This window comes from Trichoderma camerunense, assembly GCF_050948025.1.
Source record: "Trichoderma camerunense strain CBS 138272 chromosome Unknown V8C40scaffold_2, whole genome shotgun sequence".
Lineage (NCBI taxonomy): Eukaryota > Fungi > Ascomycota > Sordariomycetes > Hypocreales > Hypocreaceae > Trichoderma > Trichoderma camerunense.
In genome coordinates this window covers 419,270-440,480 of record NW_028145368.1, presented here as the reverse complement: position 1 = coordinate 440,480, position 21,211 = coordinate 419,270, and the positions used below count along the sequence as shown (strand labels likewise).

At 51.4% G+C, this 21,211-nt stretch overlaps 8 protein-coding genes and 1 non-coding gene across 9 annotated transcripts; 4 read left to right on the top strand and 5 right to left on the bottom strand.

Moving 5' to 3' along the window:
- Positions 1-1,730: 1,730 nt before the first annotated feature.
- Positions 1,731-3,903, top strand: V8C40DRAFT_232145 (tryptophan synthase beta subunit-like PLP-dependent enzyme). Its single transcript, XM_083213079.1, has 3 exons — positions 1,731-2,106; positions 2,263-2,471; positions 2,560-3,903. The coding sequence occupies exons 1-3, from the start codon at positions 1,863-1,865 to the stop codon at positions 3,469-3,471; spliced, it is 1,365 nt and encodes a 454-aa protein (XP_083077554.1). The 5' UTR covers positions 1,731-1,862; the 3' UTR covers positions 3,472-3,903.
- A 97-nt stretch (positions 3,904-4,000) lies between these two features.
- On the bottom strand, positions 4,001-6,508 carry V8C40DRAFT_232142 (mitochondrial carrier domain-containing protein). The gene is made up of 4 exons (XM_083213078.1): positions 5,478-6,508; positions 5,000-5,404; positions 4,755-4,907; positions 4,001-4,683 (listed from the first exon to the last, which is right to left on the bottom strand). Exons 1-4 carry the CDS (start codon positions 5,758-5,760, stop codon positions 4,463-4,465), a joined length of 1,062 nt encoding a protein of 353 aa, XP_083077552.1. The 5' UTR covers positions 5,761-6,508; the 3' UTR covers positions 4,001-4,462.
- Positions 4,191-4,573, bottom strand: V8C40DRAFT_90854 (uncharacterized protein). Its single transcript, XM_083223588.1, has one exon. The coding sequence runs from the start codon at positions 4,426-4,428 to the stop codon at positions 4,225-4,227; it is 204 nt and encodes a 67-aa protein (XP_083077553.1). The 5' UTR covers positions 4,429-4,573; the 3' UTR covers positions 4,191-4,224.
- A 577-nt stretch (positions 6,509-7,085) lies between the features above and the next one.
- Positions 7,086-7,507, top strand: V8C40DRAFT_232139 (uncharacterized protein; the record flags this gene model as incomplete). Its single annotated transcript, XM_083213077.1, has 1 exon — positions 7,086-7,507. A coding segment is annotated over exon 1 (232 nt), but the record flags the coding sequence as incomplete, so codon positions are not given.
- Positions 7,091-9,136, bottom strand: V8C40DRAFT_232138 (translation machinery-associated protein TMA46). Its single transcript, XM_083213076.1, has 2 exons — positions 8,263-9,136; positions 7,091-8,200 (listed from the first exon to the last, which is right to left on the bottom strand). Exons 1-2 carry the CDS (start codon positions 8,892-8,894, stop codon positions 7,699-7,701), a joined length of 1,134 nt encoding a protein of 377 aa, XP_083077550.1. The 5' UTR covers positions 8,895-9,136; the 3' UTR covers positions 7,091-7,698.
- Positions 9,137-11,230: 2,094 nt separating this feature from the next.
- V8C40DRAFT_90773 (uncharacterized protein) lies at positions 11,231-13,254 on the top strand. The gene is made up of 6 exons (XM_083223587.1): positions 11,231-11,592; positions 11,650-11,679; positions 12,478-12,642; positions 12,702-12,775; positions 12,832-13,099; positions 13,150-13,254. Exons 1-6 carry the CDS (start codon positions 11,362-11,364, stop codon positions 13,150-13,152), a joined length of 771 nt encoding a protein of 256 aa, XP_083077549.1. The 5' UTR covers positions 11,231-11,361; the 3' UTR covers positions 13,153-13,254.
- A 439-nt stretch (positions 13,255-13,693) lies between these two features.
- V8C40DRAFT_232128 (Hsp90 cochaperone SBA1) lies at positions 13,694-15,456 on the bottom strand. Its single transcript, XM_083213075.1, has 4 exons — positions 15,189-15,456; positions 14,603-14,995; positions 14,510-14,527; positions 13,694-14,410 (listed from the first exon to the last, which is right to left on the bottom strand). Exons 1-4 carry the CDS (start codon positions 15,211-15,213, stop codon positions 14,202-14,204), a joined length of 645 nt encoding a protein of 214 aa, XP_083077548.1. The 5' UTR covers positions 15,214-15,456; the 3' UTR covers positions 13,694-14,201.
- A 501-nt stretch (positions 15,457-15,957) lies between these two features.
- On the top strand, positions 15,958-16,887 carry V8C40DRAFT_90713 (ESCRT-III subunit protein VPS24). The gene has a single exon (XM_083223586.1). It carries the CDS (start codon positions 16,158-16,160, stop codon positions 16,866-16,868), a length of 711 nt encoding a protein of 236 aa, XP_083077547.1. The 5' UTR covers positions 15,958-16,157; the 3' UTR covers positions 16,869-16,887.
- An 827-nt stretch (positions 16,888-17,714) lies between these two features.
- On the bottom strand, positions 17,715-17,799 carry V8C40DRAFT_t28. Its single transcript has one exon. It is a non-coding gene; the product is annotated as a tRNA-Gly (tRNA).
- Between the last annotated feature and the right edge of the window lie 3,412 nt (positions 17,800-21,211).

Sequence of the window (21,211 nt, the reverse complement as noted above, 5' to 3'; positions counted from 1 at the left end):
TCCGAGCGATGAACCCACGATGGAACACTTGGAGACTTCGGCTAGCCCCAGACCATGGAAAGTCGATTACACTGCAGCACTAGTTCAAACTATCCATAGTTTGCCCCGAGAAACATGGCTCTCACTTTGTTGATGAGCTGCAAACAATAAGCCTTAGCAGCAGTCTCAAGTCTCCCGATGAACTAGACATGTGGACATTCCTTCAAGCTCTTGGTGCTATCTGGGCTATTGTTGCGGGTCTTTGGCTAGTTGCTAAAACCTCAATCGACACGGCCAATGGTACGGACTGTCCGAGCCACAAACTCGCCTAACGGCCTAAAGCAATCCATGTCAGACCGGTGTCAGTACGGTGGCAGGCTTGCTTCCTTAGAATAGGAGAGAAGAGGCATGAGAAGTGCTCATGCGACAGATCCCCGAGCCGACCTTCTACGTCTCTTCTTTCTTTGGGCCCCAGCTGCCGTTTGTGACTCAAAAGGAAATGTCAAAAACGCGCCGCTCAGCCGAACTCTTCACAGCTCCAGGGCCCGGTTTCTAACCACAAGCATCAGACGGTGGCAGTGAAAACGAAAGAGCCCCAGACGCATTGATTTGACCGCGAACCAGGATCCGCACACGGCGTGGTTACCGTTGACCATCTACTGGATTCTTTTTTAGGGCTGGCCACCGTGCCATGGGATGGGCAAGTTGACCAGGGGCTTGTTGGAAGCGCGCGCAACCCTCTGGCACCTTGTCACCGCAAAAATCCAGATACGGATGCATACTTGCTCGCAGCATGCGCGCGTTAGGCTTTTACCAACTCCCCGCCGAGATACCGGCTCAAGCTGGGCTCCCGAAAGGTTACATGGTTAATACGTACGAGGCAGAGAGGCACAAGGCACATGCAGCCGCAGACTGTCACCGACCCAAGGATATGAAAAGAGAGCCACCCCGCACTAAGCACAAAGGGGATGCGGGAGGGGCTGCCACTGGTCAGAAGAGAGACGGTGCCGAAAGATTTCATGTTGTGCCCCACGCCCAAGCCGACTGTCCTGTGTGTACGAGTACTGGGACCTTTGGGACAGATGGAATGGCGTCTCTGACGATGGCAGGCGACAACCCTGGCTGGTATTGGGTACGAACCCCTGGCCTGTCTCTCCTGTGCCGTGTAGGAGTGCCTGCCATGTAGCCGCGACCTGTCCAGGGCCTGTGGCGCCGTACTGGTACTACGGGTCATACGCCAAGTTGATCGATATCTCTCTACCAGTAGTAGGTTGTTAGTGGCCCTGCTTGACTTACAGACAGCCCTCTTTGTCTCTACTCCTCCGCAGCTTCTACCAGATAGTCGCGCCCTCTTTTCTCACCTCGAGCTTAGTAAAAATTCTCTTGTTTTGATTTTGCTTCTTCCCCCCTGCCTGTATCGCTCCTCGACCAACGCCTCTCTCGACCACGCTGTTTCATCTCTTTACCCCTGACGTCTTGGGGCTTCAAACCGCGGTGCTTCGGGAGCTACGCAGGTAGCCATGGCGCCAGACGACACGGCGGATGAGAATGCGTCGTACCGTTACCTGAGCACTCGCGGACAGGATAGTGGTGTATGAAGACACTTCCCTAAGTCTCTTCTTCCCCAAGCTATCCTTCAGCACGGATTTTTTTTATTCGCTGCCATCCACCGTCTATACGTCATGCCCTCTGCAAAAAAGCTGAGAACTCCGGCAACATCCTAGCAGCTAACGATTTCGTCTCTGTCCCAGTTCTCATTTGAGGAGGTCGTCCTGAACAGTGTTGCCCCTGATGGTGGCTTATACATTCCTGAAGAGATCCCGCGTGCTACTGCATGGGAGTCATGGGGAGACCTTAGCTTTCCAGAGCTCGCTTTCGAGATCATGTCCCTTTACATTTCCCCCTCCGAAATCCCTCCCGCCGACCTCAGAGATATCATTGCGCGCAGCTACTCGTCCTTTCGATCCCCAGAGGTTACACCGTTAGTCCAACTCAAGGAGAATCACTACCTCCTCGAGCTGTTCCACGGCCCTACATTTGCTTCCAAGGATATCGCCTCGCAGTTCTTGGGCAACCTGCTTGAGTATTTTCTTATAAAGAAAAACCAAGGCAAAACAAGCATCGCAGGTACGCCATCCATATCGCCCCACGTGCCACCCGTTGATGTCATCCCCTAGAGGGTCACGTATACGTACAGCAGTATTACGTGGTGAGACAAAGGCGGGCATGGGACTCTCTATGGCCATAGAGACTCGCTTATCCTTTATGATGAATTCTTCCTAGCAGACCGACATCGTCTTACCTTTGTCGGTGCCACCAAAGGCGATGCAGGCTCTGCTGCCGTTCATGGTTTGAGAGGGAAAAGGGACATATCCGTATTTGTCATGTTTCCCCAAGCACAAATCTCACCTGTCCAAGAAGCCCAGATCACCACAGTGCCGGACGAAAATGTGTGCAGCTTAGCCGTTGCCGGCACCTTTGACGATTGTCAGGTAGGTTGCTACCATGTTGTCCTCCCGATCTACGCTTGCATGCATTTATCCTTGATTTGATTTTCTTTTCTTAACTCAAGGCATCTAGAACATCCTGCGCCGCCTACAAGCTGATAGGCAAGCCAACGAAGACTTTGATCTTGTCAGCTCGAGGAACTGGGCTCAGATCCTGGCTCAGATAGTGCTTTACTTTTACTCGTATTTCTCTCTTGTCAAGAAGTCTGCGTCATTCAAGACTGGCGATAAGGTCCGATTTGTGATCCCAACAGGCAAATTCGGCAGCATCCTCGCCGGATACTTCGCCTTGCACATGGGCCTCCCCGTCGACAAACTTGTCATTGCTACCAACGAAAATGACATTCTTGATCGCTTCTGGAAGACGGGCCGGTATGAGAAGCAGCGTGTCGGCCGTGGCGGGCATGGCGTTAAGAAGACTCTGAGCCCTGCAATGGACATTCTCACTTCCTATAACTTTGAGCGTCTGCTATGGTTTCTCGCCTGCGAGTTTGCATCTAGCGCAGGCATGGACCATCTCTGGAACCAGAACCAAGCTAGTCAGGAAGTTTATCAGTGGTTCCAGGACCTCGACAAAAAAGGATTCTTTGGCCCTGTATATCGCGACGTTATTAGGAGCGCTAGACGCGATTTTGAGAGCGAGCGAGTCACGGATCAACAAACCATCGAAACCATCAAAGCTGTTTATCGAAAGTCCGGATACGTGCTAGATCCTCATTCTGCGGTTGGTGCTGCAGCAACACAAAGATCGATGAACCGTACTCATGCGAATACTCCACACATCTCTTTCTCAACGGCACACCCAGCTAAGTTTTCTGAGACTGTAATAAGAGCACTTCATGGCGAAGATGGTTTCAGTGTCGTTGAAACAAGTTTGACGCCGGCAGAATTCGCTGACCTCGATAAGAGAGAGAAGAAGATAACTGTAGTAAATAACGACTGGCAGAAAGTTCGTGAGATTATCAATGCTCGGAATAACAACTGAGTCACAGCATACTAGAGTTTACATCAACGCATTGGCGTGAAACGAGTTGCTGGATACTCAACAGGGCGATCGCATCTACATTCTACACGGTCACGGATTCCTCGCCGCTATTTAGACAGCAGATTTGGTAGGATACGGAAAGGAAAATCGGGGGAAAGGAAAAGGTTACACTATCGCTCAGGAAAGGGGGATGTATGCCACGAAAGGTTTCAATGGCGGGTAATCCTAGTTAGAAACTTCCTATCTGTACAGTCGAGTATTCCATCTAAACAATCTTGGCCCATGCAACGGCCTAATTGTACTCTCAACTCCTATTTACCAACACTTTGGCGCTGAACTACAGTATAACGTCAGGGATTGATTGGTATATGTCATACTTTGCAGTCAATCTGCAAGATACGGCCACGGAAGTCATTCACTATTAGAAGCCTCAACAGCCCTCTAACTTTCAGCCTTTTTGCATTTCAGCATACAATGAAACACGCCAGAGGCTAAGACTTAACATATACTCTAGAGTCATTGCACGAAGTAAAAGCTTTAACAGATATGCATTTCATGGTATTTATTTAGTTTCTTCCCTCATCCATATTCATCAAGACTACATGACAGACCCTGGTGCCAAAAACAGCCCTTCCCTCTGCGAACTTTCATCTCTCTTGGCGCTAACGAAGACTACTCTGTCATAATAAAAGGAGCTCGTAACGTAATATGCCAATTACTTCAGATAGGCTTGAATCGTTGGCAATGGCTTGTTTAGTAAAAAACGGGGGTTGGGAGCTCAGAATAAATAACGACAGAAATGAAAATGGGAGGAAAGAAGAAAAATGACAAGAGAACCGCAAACGCCACAAAGTTAACTATGAGGCCCATCTTCCTAGGCCATGAGAGAAAATAAAAGGATAAAGACGGGGAAATTGGCTTGTACACGTAAAGAAAAAATAAAGAGAAAAATAGCATCAACAGTGTTTTTCCCCGCTTCGTAAACAATTCATCAAGGCTTCTCGTCGTCGAGGCTCTTGATGCGCTTCTTAATGATTTCAAAGGATGAGAAGAAAATGGCGTTGACGGCGCAGGACCGAATCATGGAGACGCCCAGGCCGCGGTACATGTGACGCTTGAAGAATTCGATCTTCGGGGCCGGTTCTACCTTTTCCCCGCGTGAGTAAAGAAGGGCGTTCCTCTGGTAGATGCTCTTTGCCGAGTCGATGGGGTCTGTATTGGGTGGCCGCGTTTAGCTGAGAGTTTTCATGTATTGGAGCGATATGGTTGCAGGAGATACTCACAAATCATGGCCCATGATACCAGCCCGCAAAGGCCTCCGGCGGCAACGACAGCCAACTTGTTGCTATTTGGACTATCGCCAGCGAATGTGGTTCCGAGCTGTTTTCCGCTCTCATACACCATAAAGTAGATGGCTGTACCCAAAGTATCACGCACTGCCCCCCAAATCGCGTGAATTAGCAAACATGGAAGCAAAAGATAAAACAAACCCAATGAATCAGCCATTGCTGCTTCGGAAAGTACTTACAAAGATGTAATTGGAAGCCTGTATAGAGCCCCAATATTCCCCGGTGTTTGATGATATTGGCCATAGTCTTCAACGTCCCCTTATTCTGATAGCTCTTGGCCACTTCGCGACTTCGTTTGCAGTCCCCAGAACGCTCCGCCAGCAGCACAGAAACCTGAGCGCTGAGTTTTGTGAGTTCAAACGGACAGGCCAAGAATGTGATTGCAGATCCCGCTGTAGCGCCAGCGGCACCAAAGCAGGCCACTGAATAGAGATTAGGATATGTTCCAGGAGTGCTGACGTGGCGGTGGATGTCGAAGCCAGACTTTTGTTTGATCCAGCCGGAATAGACGTGTTTTGCTCTGCGGTATATCGAGAAGGAGACGGTGCGTACGAGCGTGATGCTCGCCATGGGGGCGGTGACACCTGCAATAATGTGAGGTCAGATGACATTGCCTTGACAACGTTATATCTATCCAGACGACGGAGTAAAACTCACCTCGAAAGAACCCCGCCAGAGCCTCAGTGCGGTATGTGTGCTTGACGCAATCCAAGAAGCCTCGATATTGATACGTCTGCATGCGTGTCTTGACGCTGTCGAGAGGAAAAGCGGCGAGGGTAGAGAAGACGCTGGATGTGCTGGCAGCGACCTCGATGCGGTAGCGTTTTATGAGCGCGTTGGGCCATTCCCGCTCTCGATCTCGTCCCCCAGGATGAGGCATGACGGCTGCTGCGGAGCGACCTGTGACATCTTGGTAACCACGCTTGACCTCCGCGCTCATGCTTCTGGCAATTGGCGTCCGGTCACAACGCGTTCAGACAGCGGTCTCGTATGAGGCCGGAGTCTGGAGCGCGGATCGCAGCACGGCCAGCAGCCAGCAGCCTCTTGTCCATCAAGAGCCTCGAACGCAGAGTCCGGGATGCTTGTCGTCGCAGGCGGACGATATTTCAGCGGCGGTCGAGAATTGGGGGCGAATGAATAGTCGGAATGGTTGTCGGAACGAGAAGACGAAACCAAGTTTAGTTTCGGGATCGTACGAGAGAGACAGAAGGGGGCGGAGCTTGAGTCGGGCTGGACTTGAAGTGAATTCAGAACCAAGAGGTGAAATGGTCGGATGGAGGTTGGAATGGAATGGAATGGAATTGAGTCAGCCTCAAGGCGTCGTCTCAAGCGATGATTCGGATGCAGGACTGCAGATGCAAGATGCAAGAGCCGGTGCCGGTTCCGCCGCCTCTGTTGTTCGTTGTCGTTGTTCGAGGAGCGTTGCCCGCGGCGTCAAAGGCGGCTTGTTGCGCCCAATGGCGATGACCAGCAGTCACTGATGAATGGCGATGGCAGCAATGAGGCGAACCCGAGCAGCCCACGACGCTGGAACCGATTCCCAAGCACAGGCGACCTGGTGAGGGGGGAAAACTAGGCCCTCTCGACCTGAGCCCATCGTTTGGAGTTGATCAGATGCCGACGGGGAGCCGCTGTGGGGAAGCTCTGGCGGTGCTGCTAGGGCATGAGGTCACAGCGCTGCACTGAGCCGCCATCCGACCCCGCAATGCAGCCCCTCGGGCTACCTGGCCTGCTATTGATGCTGCCATCAATTATCAATGCTCCAGGGAGGGCTCCGGCTGTTATATTGATACTGTACTGTACTGTAATGGCTGGCCTCTCCTCTGTAGTGAGTGGCATGTCTCTTTTGTCATGGATCACATGCCACCTTTTTCTGTCCTTGTCTCACCCTGCCTGCCTGCCTACAGTCCCCCCAATAGACGTCTAAAGCATTGACCTCAATACCCCAGATACGAAGCCATTCAACCCCCTCCCAAAGCATCAAATACAGATATCCATATCCAGCTCAATTGGCCTCGACAGCGGGCCGTTTCTGGGTGGCTGCGCCCGGGGACGCTGCCATGTGTTTGGCTGCTGCTCAAGGACGTCATCAGGCGGGAGGCAGCTTATCATACCAGGCCTTGGTTGGACTGAAACCTTGCCAAAGCATGGCCATGGCCAGTGACAATCCACCGCTGTATCTGCATCTCAATGCAACGGCACTGCGTCATATGTGACTGATATCAAATCTTGCCATTTCTGACCGCTTAGACCGGCATTTAATTTGACCTTGTTTATTTATCAATTTATTTTCTTACATTTTTTTTTTTCCTTCTCTTTCTCGGGGACCCTCAAGGCGAGCAACGTGGACAAACTAAATGGCAGTCTCACAGCCTACGCTAAGGCGCGCCCAATGCTAAATAAAGGTCGAGATGGCTAAATGTATATATATATGCTTTTGATAATGTAATGTGCAAACAGCTCATCGAGTGCTCCCTACACTCTTGGCATATCTGCTTTGTTCTAGCTGCACTTTTTGCTTGCTTGCTTCCTTGTGTAGGCCTTTACGACCTCGAGGAAGAAAAGCTTGGCCGCCATGTCCTCCATTTATCCCCTCCATCCTTCAGCCCTTCCCAACAATACCATTTCCAATGTGAAACTGATGCGGTACTATTCTATACGGGGCAAGGTAGACTAGTAGTGTGAGGTACGTATACGACTGCCGCCGCAGCCACCCACGTATCCAAGGTAACAAGCTTTCTTTTACGAATAGCAAGTCACCGCGGCCCTCGTGGAGACCTTTGTGGCCCCAGCAGGTGCTCGGAATTCCCTCTCGCAGCATTTCGTAGAGATGGGGGGCTTGAAGTCTCCTCGACTCTGAATGTTCTTCCGTGAATGTTCAAGACGCCGGTACTTCTTGACCAGCCTGTGTGGGTTCCTCCGCATCACCGGTAACGTTATCACTGCTCTCACCATTTCCAACAGCTTCATCTTCCTCCGGTACGGCCACCGGGAGTACCCCACCATGCATAGCAAGGAGTCGATCCTCTTCTTTCTTCTGGCGAAGAGCTTCGGTCTCGCGACGCAGCTTCTCAAGATTCCAAGTGTCGTCGTCTTCATCGTCGCTTTCCGCTTCGGAATCGTCATCCCTCCACTTGCCACTCTCAAAGAGAGCACGACCAGTGTTGTCCTTGGCCTTGCGAGCCTGTTCTTCGGCTGCCTTCTTGTCCAGACGTTCCTTCTTCCATTTGGCAAAGGTCTCCGGGGTGACTGGTGTCAGGGTTCCAGTAAGCTTGTGGCGCTCCGATTCCAGGAAATCTTCAAGAGTCAAAGTCTTGAGCGGTGATTTGTCGAGCAATGCCTTCTCCGCCGCTCTCTGCTCCTTTGTCTTGAGAACAAATCTAGAAACACCCAGGTTAGTAAACACCAGAGACTGTGAGATTGTCGAATCCAATTGACGTACCCGGGTGGGAGAGCGTGCTTATACATGCACTTGTCACCACCGTTTGGACATATCCAGAACCAACCATACTTGCCATCCTCGATGGCTTGGATGAAGAATTTGCACACTTTGTCCGTTGTGGTCTTTTGGTTGCCCTTCTTCGACAGGACAACTTTCATCAACTGCTCTTCAGTCCAGTCTGCAGAAGTCTCCTCCTTCTTCTTCTCTTCCTCCTCTTGTCTAACATCTGTGTATAGGTTCTTCTTTTCCGTCTTTCGTTCGATGCTCAAGTCGTGAGCAAACTTGCACTTCTTTCCTTTTTCGCAGTCGCCCTTTTTGTAGAAGATGCAGACGACTGTTTTGGGATCCACGCCGAATGGCACCTTTTGAATCTGGGCTGGCTTGTTTAGAAGAGCCGCCGTCTCTCGCGCGGCGTCTTCTGCCGCCTTCTTCTCCTTCTCACGCTGGGCCTTTTCGGCAGCCTTCTTCCTCTCTTCGGCACTACCACTGCCCTTCAGGTTGGCCGTCATCTGCTGGATTTGTCTCTGGGCCTGCGCTCCCTTCTTGTTCTTCATTCCAAATGTTCTATCCTCCACCAACTTGGCGGCAGATGGCTTCTTGCCACCGGCTGGCTTCTCCTTCTTCGGCGGCATGATGGGCAATCGATGGGCGATGGGCGCTTCTAGTGGGGGTGGAAAAGACAATGAGAAGGCGGTATAATGTAAAAAGTAGATGCGCCGGAAAAAACAATCCGTAAAGAGTATTTGATTATCCCGGAAGCCCCTCTCTTCCTATCCCCAGAAATATCCTGTCAAAGGAGGGTCAAAGAAGTAAGAAATGGAGTTTAGGTTTTTTTTTAAGCTGTGGCGGCGATTCTTCGCTGGACACAGTTGGGTCTAAGTTTGGTGGGTTGTTAAAGTCCAGTGGGCGGATGAAGTCACTATGGTCACGTGGGCGGCCCCCATATTTTCCACCGCTTGAGGCATCTGAGTACAAAGAACACTGACCTCTCTCATCGGACGGGCTAAGCCGCATTTGGGTTGAGGACTGGCCAATGCAACACGTCGTCAGCCCGAGCTATACAGATACAGGTGTCCTTCTAGCAGTGTTGCGCCGAGGGCTGTCAAATCCAGAGCTTTTCATCACGACCATACCAGCGTCCTAGGTGAGCATGAAATCGCTAATCTGGCCTGTTGCGCATTATCTCTAAATCATAACTGACCAATTGGCACTTCTTCAGCCTGTAGATTGCGGTATTCCGGTTAGCTCAAGCCTAGATCGAGCTCCTGCTCCAGCGCCTTCAACATGATTTCCGACGACGATCTCTACAAGCTTGCCATCTTTCTGGGCTCCATTTCCATGTTGCTCATTGTGGTATACCACTTCCTGGAGGTGAACTCAGAAGACAAGTCAGCCGCTGCAGTAAAGAAGTCATCATGAGGTAGCAAACGACATGGAGAAGAACAAGTGCAATAATACGCCATTGGCGCATCGAGGCATCATGCCGCATACAATCGCACGAACGAACAAATGAATTGCACGAAAAAGTCAAAATGTATCTGAAGGGACAATATTAGCGGGACGACAGAGCGAAAATCGGGCAGTGTTTTCGAGTTGATAGCGGGACATTGAGAAGAAGAAATGCCAGCTTTTGATACCATTTTAAAAGGCAGAGAGCAGGAGAGGCTATAAGGGCAATCGGCATAGAATAACCACGTCCAAAAACATCTCAATCGATCTTTGAAATTCTCAATGGTCCCAAACGTTGACTGGCGCATGCATCAACCTTACACCTCGCCGTTCCGTATGACCTTCAATCAAGACACCAAGCGGCGACATACCTACCTTTGCAGCATGGTTATTCTTCCCACCGCAGGCCTGCCGTAATCACTCAGGAAATATTTCCAACCCATATCAGTCACACATCATCGTATAGACAAGCATGTGCTCGTGTGGCATGCAGACTATTAGTATTGTCTTCTTTGTCGTCCCATCCCACGAACACCAGTGTATGGAAGGATCCGATGAGTATCACCCCCGTACATCAGTTATGAGCTCAGCTATAACAGCAGTTTTTATTGTCTGAGCGCCAATGATACTGTAATGCTCCTAGAGACGAGACTACCAAACAAATCCCGCCTTCACCCGCTTTTCATCTCGGGAGGCCAAAGCAGGGAGGCTCGAGATAGTCAGACCCCCATACAAGGCCGACCTCATTACTATCATATTCCCCAAGAGATCGGTGGCAAAAGCTTGTCTGCCCACGGGTCAATGCACATATCGCCTCCAGCAATACCCACCGCCGGCAGCACGCGCAGATGGCCATCGCGGGCTTATGCCAGGCCTGGAATTGCCAATTGCATTAGTGGCATTGGCTGACCTGTCTCACCAAATCCGACTGCATGTTATTACGATAGTAAGTCGAGTTGGCTGACTGATGCGACGACTGTCTGCCGTTGGAACGGGAAAATATGAGCTGAGGCTTGCCGCAAGGTACAAGCGCTTCCGCAGTGCGCTGTGGTTGGCGCCAAGTACCTCCACGTGCAGCCTATTAGAAGGATTCAGAAGGGAGGCCCCCTGTTTTCAAGGCGCTAGCAGCCACCGGCAGCGCTGAGCCTCTCTCTCTCTCTGACTGTCCCAGGCACGCGTTCCTGTGCCCGTGCTTATTTACCCATCGCTCGCACTCCCCTCTTCTCTCAACCTCGCCTTTTCCTCTCGCATCTCCATTCCAAGCCCCAATTCTGTGTCTTCGCAACCCGCAAGCACACCCCAACCCTCTCTTCATCTTCGACTTCTATACCCTGCTGGACTGCAGCCGTTTTTTTCTCTCTCTCGTCAACACTGCCAACTAGTTTGACTGGAAAAACGCGCCCTTGCCGAAGCTTCCTTGCCTCGTACGCTGTGATCGATCTGAGCCACCGTCGACAAACCCCAGCTCGCGCATTCCTTCGGTTAAGCCTGATTGGAGCCGCTTCTCGCGATTCTACATCCTTGATCATCTATTCCTGATTGACTGCTACCTTTGTCAATCTTGACCAGCCGCTGTCGACACCGCTACTCGACAGTTTTCTTCCGCCTACATTTTCTCACCAACTTCCATCAACTTCCAAACTCTTCATCATGTCTACCAAGCTTGATAAGCCTCTTGACGAGATCGTCAGCGCCAAGCGCCGCGATTCTGTTCGCCGCCGCTCCCTGCGACGATCAACCACCGGTCGCCCTGCTCCTACCGCCCCTGCCGGTGGTATCCAGAAGACCGCGGCCAAGAACTCTCGTGGCTCTGCCGCAAAGGCCACACCCATCAAGGCTGCTATTCCTAGCAGCGACAGCAAAGTCATCGTCAGCAACTTGGTATGTTGTCCAACTCTCTCTCAACCAAGCAGTGTGACAGTCGCTAATATCGCCCAGCCCAAGGACGTGACGGAGAAGCAGATCAAGGTATGTTTCCGTTGAGACCTTATTCGTCTCCGGACTTTGTTCGACGTTTTCTTCCTCGCCGTGCTTGATTCATCGAGACGGCCATCCCTCTAAGAGGCTTTGATACTGCCTTTGTGGCACAAGCCTTTGTACTGCTCAAGTCTCCTTCCTTTGACGGCGCTCGTTTCACAACGGCACGCGCACCATTGGCAAGTCGAGGCCATCCTCGTTTCGCACAAAGGCTTCGAAATACCTGGTCAGTATTTATGAAAGCATGCGATAATCTCCTTGAGGATTGTGGCAATTCTCCCACAGGCGCTTAAGCGTGGTGGTCATGAGACACTGCCTTTGAGCAAAACAGAAATTTTGCTGGCACTAGTCAGTCAGTCGGTCGAGCGAGCAATGCAGTGGGCACGTATATCCAGGAACCTGGTATTTCATGTCAAGGGCCTATCTATTTTGAGCGCAGTTGCACTTGAGGGGCTGTTTCAAACAATTGTCGGTGGTTGGGCGTCATGGCGGATTTTCTTTCATTCACTTGTGCATCCACCAAGGCTATAGTCCGTCGGATCACACATGCGGAATCTTTTGACGCCCTTGGTTCTTTCTGTTATTTGCTTTCCTCTGGGGGGAATAACTGCTCTGCGCTCTTTTGTGCTGCATCCTGGTTTGCTGCTCACTGCTACGCTCGCTGGTCTTCTCACATTTTCTATTCCATCGAAATGGTTCTGGGACTGGATCGGCAAAATACTCGAAGTCGGAGACAGCATGTTTACACAACCCTTCGCTTCCGCTTAACTGACACTACTTGCTCCATAGGAATACTTTGTTCAATCTGTCGGCCCCATCAAGAAGGTTGAACTGTCCTACGGCCCCAACTCCCAAAGCCGAGGTATCGCCAATGTCACCTTCAGCAAGCCTGAGGGTGCTTCCAAGGCACTCTCGACTCTCAACGGATTGTTGGTCGACGGCCGTCCCATCAAGGTAAATCATTACTACCAAACAGGAACTGGGGTGGTGTAAGCTTACCATTGGATACCCAGATTGAAATCATTGTCGGAGCTGCCCAGGCCGACAAGGTTATTCCCCCGATTAGGACTCTAGCTGAGCGCACAACGTTTGTCTCTCCGACTCAATTTCCACAACAATGAGCATCAGCTGACTTTTACATAGCCAACCCAAGGGCCAGCCCAAATCTGCCGCTGGCAAGAAGCAGAACACCACTGCCGCCAAGGCTGGTGGTGCCAAGGGAGCCGCCGCGAATGCCAACAAGAAGCGCCGCGGCCGTAACGCCCGCCCTGCCAAGAAGACCGCCGAAGAGCTCGACTCAGAGATGGCAGATTACTTCGTTGGTGCCGGCAACGCTGATGCTGGTGCCGCTCCGGCTGCCGCTGCCGCTGCTCCCGCCAACGGCGATGCTCCCATGGAGGATGAGATTATGGTACGTTAGAATTCGTTCCAGCAATGAGGACGTGGCTAATCAGGATACAGTAATGACTATACTTTACATATTTCATATGACGGGTGATATGGCAGGCGTTCCATGGGGACTCGTGGATTAGATATCAATAAACGAGAAAAAAAAAATTGAAACTCGCACAGCACGCGCTAGGGTATAATGCGCCGTTCGACGTCGCTCACAGAGATGTTGTTGATGCTAAAACAGAATGTCTAGGGGTGGCTAGGAAGCTTTGGAGTATGACAACAATTATCTGCTTTTTTTTATTAATTTTTTTTTTTTACCGCTATTTTCCTATCACTGGACTTAGGCATGCAGTCGGGTGCTGGCAAGTAGTTTACATACGAATAATATGCGATACCCGGCAATGTGAAGTGTCTTTAAGTGATCAAGCGTGAATGAATGGAATGCTGTACTGGTTATGAAGTATCTTGTCAAAGTGTCTTCTCATTGGCAACCAAGTCCGCAAGCGTTAGTAATGAAAGAGGGGAATGGTTGCCAGCAACCCCAGTTGGTTATCAACGTACACTTCAAGTATAATGATCGCATGAGGAAGCATCTTGTACTAAGGATATACGGAGTATCGGGTTCTTGAATTATCTGCTGCTGTTGCTATTTTCTTCCAGCATCGCTACTTTTTTTCTACTATTGTTACTTTCTTCCAGTAATTGACACTCATTGTCTAGCGTCAGTCACCTTTGAGACACTGGTTGTTGGGTAGCTGACTAAAGTTGCTAAACAACCAACCACTCTCTTAAAGAACGAGTATACGCTGAGCTTGAGCCTCCGCAGACCATGAGTTGAATAGTCAATAAATAGCAAATGATGGGAGCAGTACACTGCATCATATAAGCATGGGTTGATACGGACTCTACCCAAAGGCAAACTCCAAGCCTTGGAGTCCTTGTCCGAGACACCAAAAAAGAAGACTGGAAAGGAAGCCCTTCCGAAACAAAGAAGGTATTTTAGATTTAATTGAATTTTTTTAATTTTAAAGATCCGTACTCCCAAGTACTTGCCGTCGGTCCCGAAAAAATGAGGCACGCCAAGATCCGTTTCCAGTGTATCTCATTAAATGGCCCATTTACGCCTTTGGTGCGGCCTCGCCCTCGGCCTTCTTTTCCTCCTCACCCTCAAGTCCGGGCATGTCCTCGTCTTCCTCCTCGGAGTCGGAGTCGGGGACTCCAGAGCTGCTGAGGTCGGGCATGCCCTCCAGGCCCATGCCGCTCATGTCGGGCATGCCGCCAGCGCCGCCTCCCAGCTTGGAGAAGTCGATTCCGCCAAAGTCACCACCTGAGAAGCAAGAATAGTTAGCCTTTGAACGATTGCAGAGTCGAGAATTAAAGGGGGGTGGTCGAGTAGAGTGGTGTTGAGTGTTTCAATGTCACGTACCCATTCCGGGCATGCCGCCTATTTCATCATGTTAGAAACAATTATCAATATAGACACAACTGAGCATCTTGTTGTTGGCATGGAATTACTCACCCATATCTCCAAACTTGGCCATGTCCTCATCAGCAGCCTCGTTCTGCTCATCCTCATCAACCCACTTGTCGAAGTCGGTCTTGAGGAAGTGGAGCTTCTGGGCAACCTTGAGCAACCGCGGCCAGTACTCCTCCTTGAGCTCCTTCTTCTGCAGCTTCATCTCAATGTTCTTGGCAGTGTGGTTAACACGGCTCTCAGCGGGGTCGATCTCGGCGTAGAGCTCAAGCTCGACATGGTACTTCTTCTTAAGGGTAGATGAGGTGCCGGTGAAGGTCACGCCGGTAGGCTTCAGGTCCAGCTGGAGGTCTTCTTTGGGGACGTCGGGGACGGAGATGGTCAGGTAGATGAAGTTCTTGGTAGCGTCAGCTACAGAGGAGCGCTGGGCCCAGAGAACTAGAGGTTGGAAACAACAACGTCAGCTTGGATTCCACCGTAAGGGACAGCCGCCAGAGCAATTCGAGTAACCGGAGCAGCATAGAAGCGACGCGGTTAACTAGAAGCAATAGGGCGTGATGGCAGGCAGGGAATGGGAGCGTGTCCCGGGGGGCAGCAGACAGCGCGGCTGGGCAGATTAAGGTTAACTCACCTTCGGGAGTCAACGTCTCAGCCATGGTGTGTGCGTGCGGGGGTTGGTATTAGGAGTTGAGGTTGGTTGAAGACAAGAGAGATTGGCAAAGGGGACGAGAGTTGGGCGCAAAGGAGCTGGTGGATTGGGAATATGGTGGATGCTAAAGAGAGCAAGGAAGTGAATAGGTAAGGCTGGACAGGAGCACAGCAGTTTGAGTGAAACGACTCAAGGCAGTTATGGAAAGCGTCAGAAGGCAAAAGATTTGGCGGCAGGGCTGATGAGGGGCACGATGAGGCGGTACCCCTCCCCAGCGCGGCGGCAGATGCGTACAGCAGGTACCGCGCTAACGCCTGCATTTGCCATAGCGTGTTCGCATCTGCGCCACGCCAGCTCTTTGTATGAGCAGATACAGCGGATTACATGGAGCTTGTCAGCATGGTTTCAAATTCAACTCCAGGCCAGTGACGAGATGGATAGAATTCAGGGCATTCCAGCTCATCATAGCATGATCCCAACAACTCAATCCTTCGGTATCCATCGAATAACCGAATTTAATTCAGTATTCTTCATAGCATCTCCCTTTTGACTTGGTCAATTCGCATGCTTTTGCTGTACTGCGATATTTCCCTTCTCGGCGACAACTCATCAGAGCTTGCAGCGGGGTAATGCTCGGGCTGGCCTGACACTAGCCACACTGTGGCTGGGCCCAGCCTCAACCCAGTGACGAGTGACGAGTCCGTCCTCCCAAGGCTGCCGTCTTGAACCTTTTCCATCGAGATAAGAGACCCTCATCGACGCCACGCATATCCGGCCAAAGCCTCGGCTCCCCCAACGCCGTCTTTGTGCTTCTTTCTGCGGATGAGATAGACCGCGACCTTGCGTCTTGTTCAGCATTGGGCCGCGGTGCCAGCGTGCGTAGCATCCTCCCATCATCACCATGGAGACGTTTAAATCCCTATTCGTAAAGCCGGATCCCCAGCAGCAGGTATGGCGCTTTGTCCTGTCGCAGATTCTTGCCATCTAATTCATCGGCCATGGACTTACAATGTACAACAGATGCGGAAGTGCAACGCTCTGCTCCGAGCCAACGTCCGAAAACTCGATCGCGATATCGCTCAGGTCAAGCAGGTTGAGATCAAGACCAAGAACCTCATTGTACAAGCAGACAAGCGCGCTCAGCGAGATCCCACGAGGGCCAAGCAGGCGCAGAAGGAAGTTCGGGACTTTGCGCGCGAGCTGGTCCGAGCCCGGAAGACGTCGGCGCGGCTAGTCACCTCGAAGGCGCAGCTCAACTCGGTGCAGATGCAGGTCAACGAAGCCTTTGCCGTTCGTAAGATTGAGGGCTCCATCCGAGCCAGCGTCGGCATCATGAAGGACGTCAACACCCTCATCCGGTTGCCCGAGTTATCCGGCACGATGCGAGAGCTCAGCGTCGAGCTGATGAAGGCAGGCATCATCGAGGAGATGATTGATGAATCGCTGCCCGAGGACATGGATATGCTAGGAGAAGATGAAGAGGCCGAGGGTGAGATTGAAAAGATCCTGGGTGAGGTCCTCAAGGACAAGAAGGAGCCGTCCCTTCCGGCCGCGCCCATTCCCGAGCCGGAGAAATTGGCGGCGGAGGAAGAGGAGGACGAGGAAGATGCGGAGGCAATGATGGACCAGATGAGGAATCGATTAGATGCCCTGCGCAGTTAGAGCAGGCACAAAGCCGTTTTACGTCCCGCAACTTGGATCATAGGCAGCGGTGTTTGGCGTCTGGTTTTCTGGGGTTGCTTGACAGATATACAACAAGTACATACATAGGTAATACTGCCCTTGGGGGCCACTTTGCCCCGTTTTCATACACATTCTGTCTGGGCGGGCTCCGACGAACCACCTGGCTGGGAAGACATGTGACTCCTCTGTGTTGCATAATCGAGATGCCCTTGGTCCCGATTTGGTGCCCCTTGTGCCTGACGCCATCTGGGCACGGGAGAGCCATGCAAGCCATCCGATGCTCTGTGGATGTGCGTGTGACTGTCCCCATATGGAAGCCGGTAGTTACATACATACTGGCCTGGCAGCAGAAGCATGGACGGTCGGCAGCCGGCGCACGGCCAGTGGAGTTGTACTTGGCTGTCCGTATTGGAGCCGTCACGGCTTCCAATCTGGTACCGAAAAGTGGATGAGTGGATGCTGAGGTTGATCAATACGGATCTCGGTGAGGGAGCAGAAAGTGGCCCCTTTCCATTTGAAAGGATAGACTATGGAAACGAGAGCCACAATATCGTCCCAGTGGTGAGTACAGGGACGGTTCTCTCACCATGAACATAGCAGAGAGGAGATATAATGCTCCACACGTTTTTGTTGCATCGATTGTATCCCGGGTAGGTGAGCCATCACGATCGTGTGTTGATGAACTTTGCCAGAACAGCTGCCTCTGTACCCTTTGTAATCTGTAAACTATGCCTTTATACTGCTATACATATATCAATTAATATACAATTGAAAACCGGAGCAAAAAGAAGATACAGTTGCGTTGTGTCGAGAATCCAAAAAAAATGCGTCATCCGGAACTCGAATCCGGGCCTCAACTTTTCAATTGTCAAATGGAAGAGTTGAATCCTAACACCTAGACCAATGACGCCTTTTGTTTCTAATTGGGAAAAGCCACTCCAAATAATGACTAAGAAGAGCTCCCCTTTTCCCTCCCCTCCCCGCATAATTCTTCCCTTGCCTCGATAGCAATGGATACTCCGTACCTCAGGCAGAACCCGAAGAATCTCCTACGCCTGCGTGTAATAATCCGGATTCTCCCCCCCGGTTTCCCCGGGCCTGCTTCCGCGGCACGACAGCGCGGCGCAAAGAAACCCAAGTTTTCGGGCCAACTGTGGAGACCTCACTTTAAAATCGCCAGGGGGGACCCGTGTTATTGCAGGCAATTTAGGAATCCATACCCAAGACCCAACGACAGAACGAAGAGGAGAAAAAAGGTCCTCGGTGAGAAGAAACAGCGCCGAACTTTTCGTGCGGGACCCAGAAACACGGGACCGTAAATAGAGGGTGTGTATCGAAACCCCCTGGAAGGGCCGGCGGACCGAGCTTGGGGAGAGAGAAATCTCGGTGCTGGGCTGGGCTACCTTGTTTGACATCTCGGTCTTTTTTTTTTCTTGGGACCGATTTTTGAAAATAGCTTCTTCCAATTTCCACATCGTGATGGAGTCAGTTTCGCCTCTTTGCTCAGCCGTCCCAAGAATGCGGTTTTCACGGCTGGTTAACGCCGTGCTCCAGGCAGCTGGGCCATTTCATTTCTCTCCTGCACGACATGTCGCTTTTTCTTCAGGGGAAGAGAACGAGAAAACATGAGTTATCATATGAGATAGCTTTGAGGTCGGCGATTGCTAAAGGGCGAACAAGACTAACAATTACCGTAAATGGGGTACTCGTAAAGAAGAGGCAAAGACAGCTACTACCTATCACAAAAGACTAAACCACCGGGACACGATCCGGATGGCTGGGATTGGCCACAAGGCAGCTTTCCCAGATGCTACATGCAAGGGGCCGCGCGACTCGCGACGTTCCATGGCGTTGGGAACTAACAAAACCCTCCCCTAGACAGAAAAAAGCAAAGCAAAATAAGGGACCCGTGCTCCAAAAAGGCGTTCGTCCATCTCGTCCGCATGCCTAAAGCGGATAAAACCACGATCCATGTCGTGAATTTGTCTTTTGGGAAAAGGCAGGGGCCCGCGGCCGGGGAAGCGCTCCCGAGAAATTGAACGGAGCCCAGAACGCTATGCCGATGCGCCGCACGTGGGATGCGCCGGGCATTGAAGAATGGACGGGATTTGATTACTTAGCATTTTGCAAGGACCAAGCCACACTTTTGCTTTTGCCCTGGGGTTTCATTGTCCATTGTGGCTTGGGGTAAACCCGGACCGGGCTGTCAAATTTCCTGGGGAGAGATGAATAAGCTAGGGGCGTGCCGCTCTCTAGTCACGGCCATGGTAGCATTGCCCAACTTCTTTCGAAACCGACTAGGACAGCCTTCATTACTCATTCACTCGGGACTTGAGTCGTAGCGTCGAGGCAGCAATCACACACCCCTCCCCGTCCTCTTCTCTCTCCCCCTTCCCCTTCATTTTGACGCCATTTTGCTTCTTCATCTTAGTTTACCCGAGCGAAACCCGAACTTTGCTCCCAATTCCCAAGAAGCCGGAGACGTCTCATTTACCAGCCTCGGGGAACAGAGGAAACACACCAAGACGGCGGTCCGCGCCAACCCTTGGCTGGGCTCTCTCTGTCTCTTTCACATGGCTCTTAATTACTAGGGCGAGCGGATGTCAAGGGCCAAATTTCGGTGCCTAGCCGTCGGCTTGCTGGAATCCTTTACCCGCGGGACAGCCGAGATCTCTTGCTCGTGCTCGTCACCAAGGGCATTGATCCTTTTCCTTGGGTTTTTGACAGTCATCGCCTTTTAACCGTTCAATATTGACCGAGGCTTTGATGCTCTGGTGACGCAATGAGCCGCGCGTGGGAATGGCGTTGCAAACAGAGTTATTCGGCACTGAGAAGCTCGCAACTTTCTGCGAACCTCACATCAGCCGCGACAAAGAAAAGAAGCCATCATGGCGAGCACCGAGCACCGAGAAAGTCCCAGACGCCACTGACCAGGCATTTGAAACTTGGAGCCCAGCCAAAGGATAGATAGCTTTTCTCAGTTTCTCGCCGGATTCGGTGTGGTCGTGGCGCCTTTCTTTTTCCCGCCCACGGCGCGAGTTCTGCTCTGCCATTTAGCCGGGCGTGAAGAAAGCTGTCAAGGCATTCAAAGCCGAACTTTGTTGCCGACTGGACGGGAAATTTGGCTCCACTCTTTAGAATGTTCGAAATTCCGCAGAATGTTTCCATGAGACGGACCGGCTCTCGCTGCCATGACTCCGGACATGTGCTAAGGTAGCTGACAGCTGGCTATAACCTCTCTAGTGGAGTCGAGGAAACGGACCGTAGTGTCTATGTAACGACGAACTAGTATCCGTTCTGGCGATTCATACGATACATTTCCTAGGGTCCTTCTTCACCTTTGTTCCCCGTTCGTCGGTGCTAGACAAGGGCTGGCGCCAAAAGCAAAACAACACACGATGGAGTTGCATGTGTGTGTCGCTGATCTTCTCCCCCTCTCCATCTCCGGAAGATGAAAATCCCACCTCAAAGTGGACTGGGTTGGTGCCCGAAATCTGTTGGAAATCGGGCTCCACGAGGGCATGCACGTGAAGCAGCGCAATGTTCACCTGATCGAGTTAATTTAGCAATTGGCAATCCCAGCATACCGAGGACCAAGCTTCTCGGTGGTCAAAGAGCCTGCAAGACAGAATTGTAAACTGCCTACGGAGTACTTTTCGGGAAAATAGGAAACCTTCCATCTCGGTTGTCGCTGAAAAGACAAAAAGTCCAATGGTAATCAACGGATATCGACATGGACATGTGGCTTATGTGGTACGGAGAAATTCCTTCCGTGGGGGAGAGAGAGGGAGCGAGAGCCAGCAAGAAAAATTTTCGCCATTCTCTTCCCGCCGTTTACGGAGTACCCTTCTGGGTAATGCAGTACTAGACTTGGAAACGGCAGCTGTCATGCCGTTGGCTTGGTTTGGGCTAGACCACCGGGGAATAAAAGAGAGTGAGAGAGAGAGATCAAGACATGGATGCTCTAGTTTTAGCATTACATACCCTTTAATCCTTCACCGGGGCACGGTATCGAGGATTCCGCTGCATGGGAGCAGCAGCAAGGATGGTCATCAACACCCCTGGACCCAACCATAAGATTGCACTGATCTGAAACGAAAAAGCACCGAAGAATCTTTGGAACACTGGCTAGACGGGGGTTTGCTTGGTCTTGCTTGACAAGAGAGACGCTGGTTCCGGTCCGCGGGAGTGGAGAGCCGGGAATACCGCCCTCCAAGGGTCCATCCTACAGCAAAAAAAGTAAAGAGATGGCGAAAGAGCAAGAAAAGGAGCCTAGGGATCCGGGCCGGCCCTGGCCAGTGGAGAAACTCTCTGCTTCTGCT

Coding starts and splice junctions, on each gene's coding strand:
- V8C40DRAFT_90773 (XM_083223587.1), top strand. CDS start 11,362: ATGTCTACCAAGCTTGATAAGCCTCTTGACGAGATCGTCAGCGCCAAG. Junction 11,593..11,649: donor AAGTCATCGTCAGCAACTTG/GTATGTTGTCCA, acceptor AATATCGCCCAG/CCCAAGGACGTGACGGAGAA. Junction 12,776..12,831: donor ACTCTAGCTGAGCGCACAAC/GTTTGTCTCTCC, acceptor ACTTTTACATAG/CCAACCCAAGGGCCAGCCCA.
- V8C40DRAFT_232128 (XM_083213075.1), bottom strand. CDS start 15,213: ATGGCTGAGACGTTGACTCCCGAAG. Junction 14,996..15,188: donor TGAGACGTTGACTCCCGAAG/GTGAGTTAACCT, acceptor TCCAACCTCTAG/TTCTCTGGGCCCAGCGCTCC.
- V8C40DRAFT_232138 (XM_083213076.1), bottom strand. CDS start 8,894: ATGCCGCCGAAGAAGGAGAAGCCAGCCGGTGGCAAGAAGCCATCTGCC. Junction 8,201..8,262: donor AAGCACGCTCTCCCACCCGG/GTACGTCAATTG, acceptor GGGTGTTTCTAG/ATTTGTTCTCAAGACAAAGG.
- V8C40DRAFT_90713 (XM_083223586.1), top strand. CDS start 16,158: ATGGCGCTTTGTCCTGTCGCAGATTCTTGCCATCTAATTCATCGGCCA.
- V8C40DRAFT_232145 (XM_083213079.1), top strand. CDS start 1,863: ATGTCCCTTTACATTTCCCCCTCCGAAATCCCTCCCGCCGACCTCAGA. Junction 2,107..2,262: donor AGGCAAAACAAGCATCGCAG/GTACGCCATCCA, acceptor AATTCTTCCTAG/CAGACCGACATCGTCTTACC. Junction 2,472..2,559: donor GCACCTTTGACGATTGTCAG/GTAGGTTGCTAC, acceptor CAAGGCATCTAG/AACATCCTGCGCCGCCTACA.
- V8C40DRAFT_90854 (XM_083223588.1), bottom strand. CDS start 4,428: ATGCTATTTTTCTCTTTATTTTTTCTTTACGTGTACAAGCCAATTTCC.
- V8C40DRAFT_232142 (XM_083213078.1), bottom strand. CDS start 5,760: ATGAGCGCGGAGGTCAAGCGTGGTTACCAAGATGTCACAGGTCGCTCC. Junction 5,405..5,477: donor TCTGGCGGGGTTCTTTCGAG/GTGAGTTTTACT, acceptor ACATTATTGCAG/GTGTCACCGCCCCCATGGCG. Junction 4,684..4,754: donor GGTATCATGGGCCATGATTT/GTGAGTATCTCC, acceptor CACCCAATACAG/ACCCCATCGACTCGGCAAAG.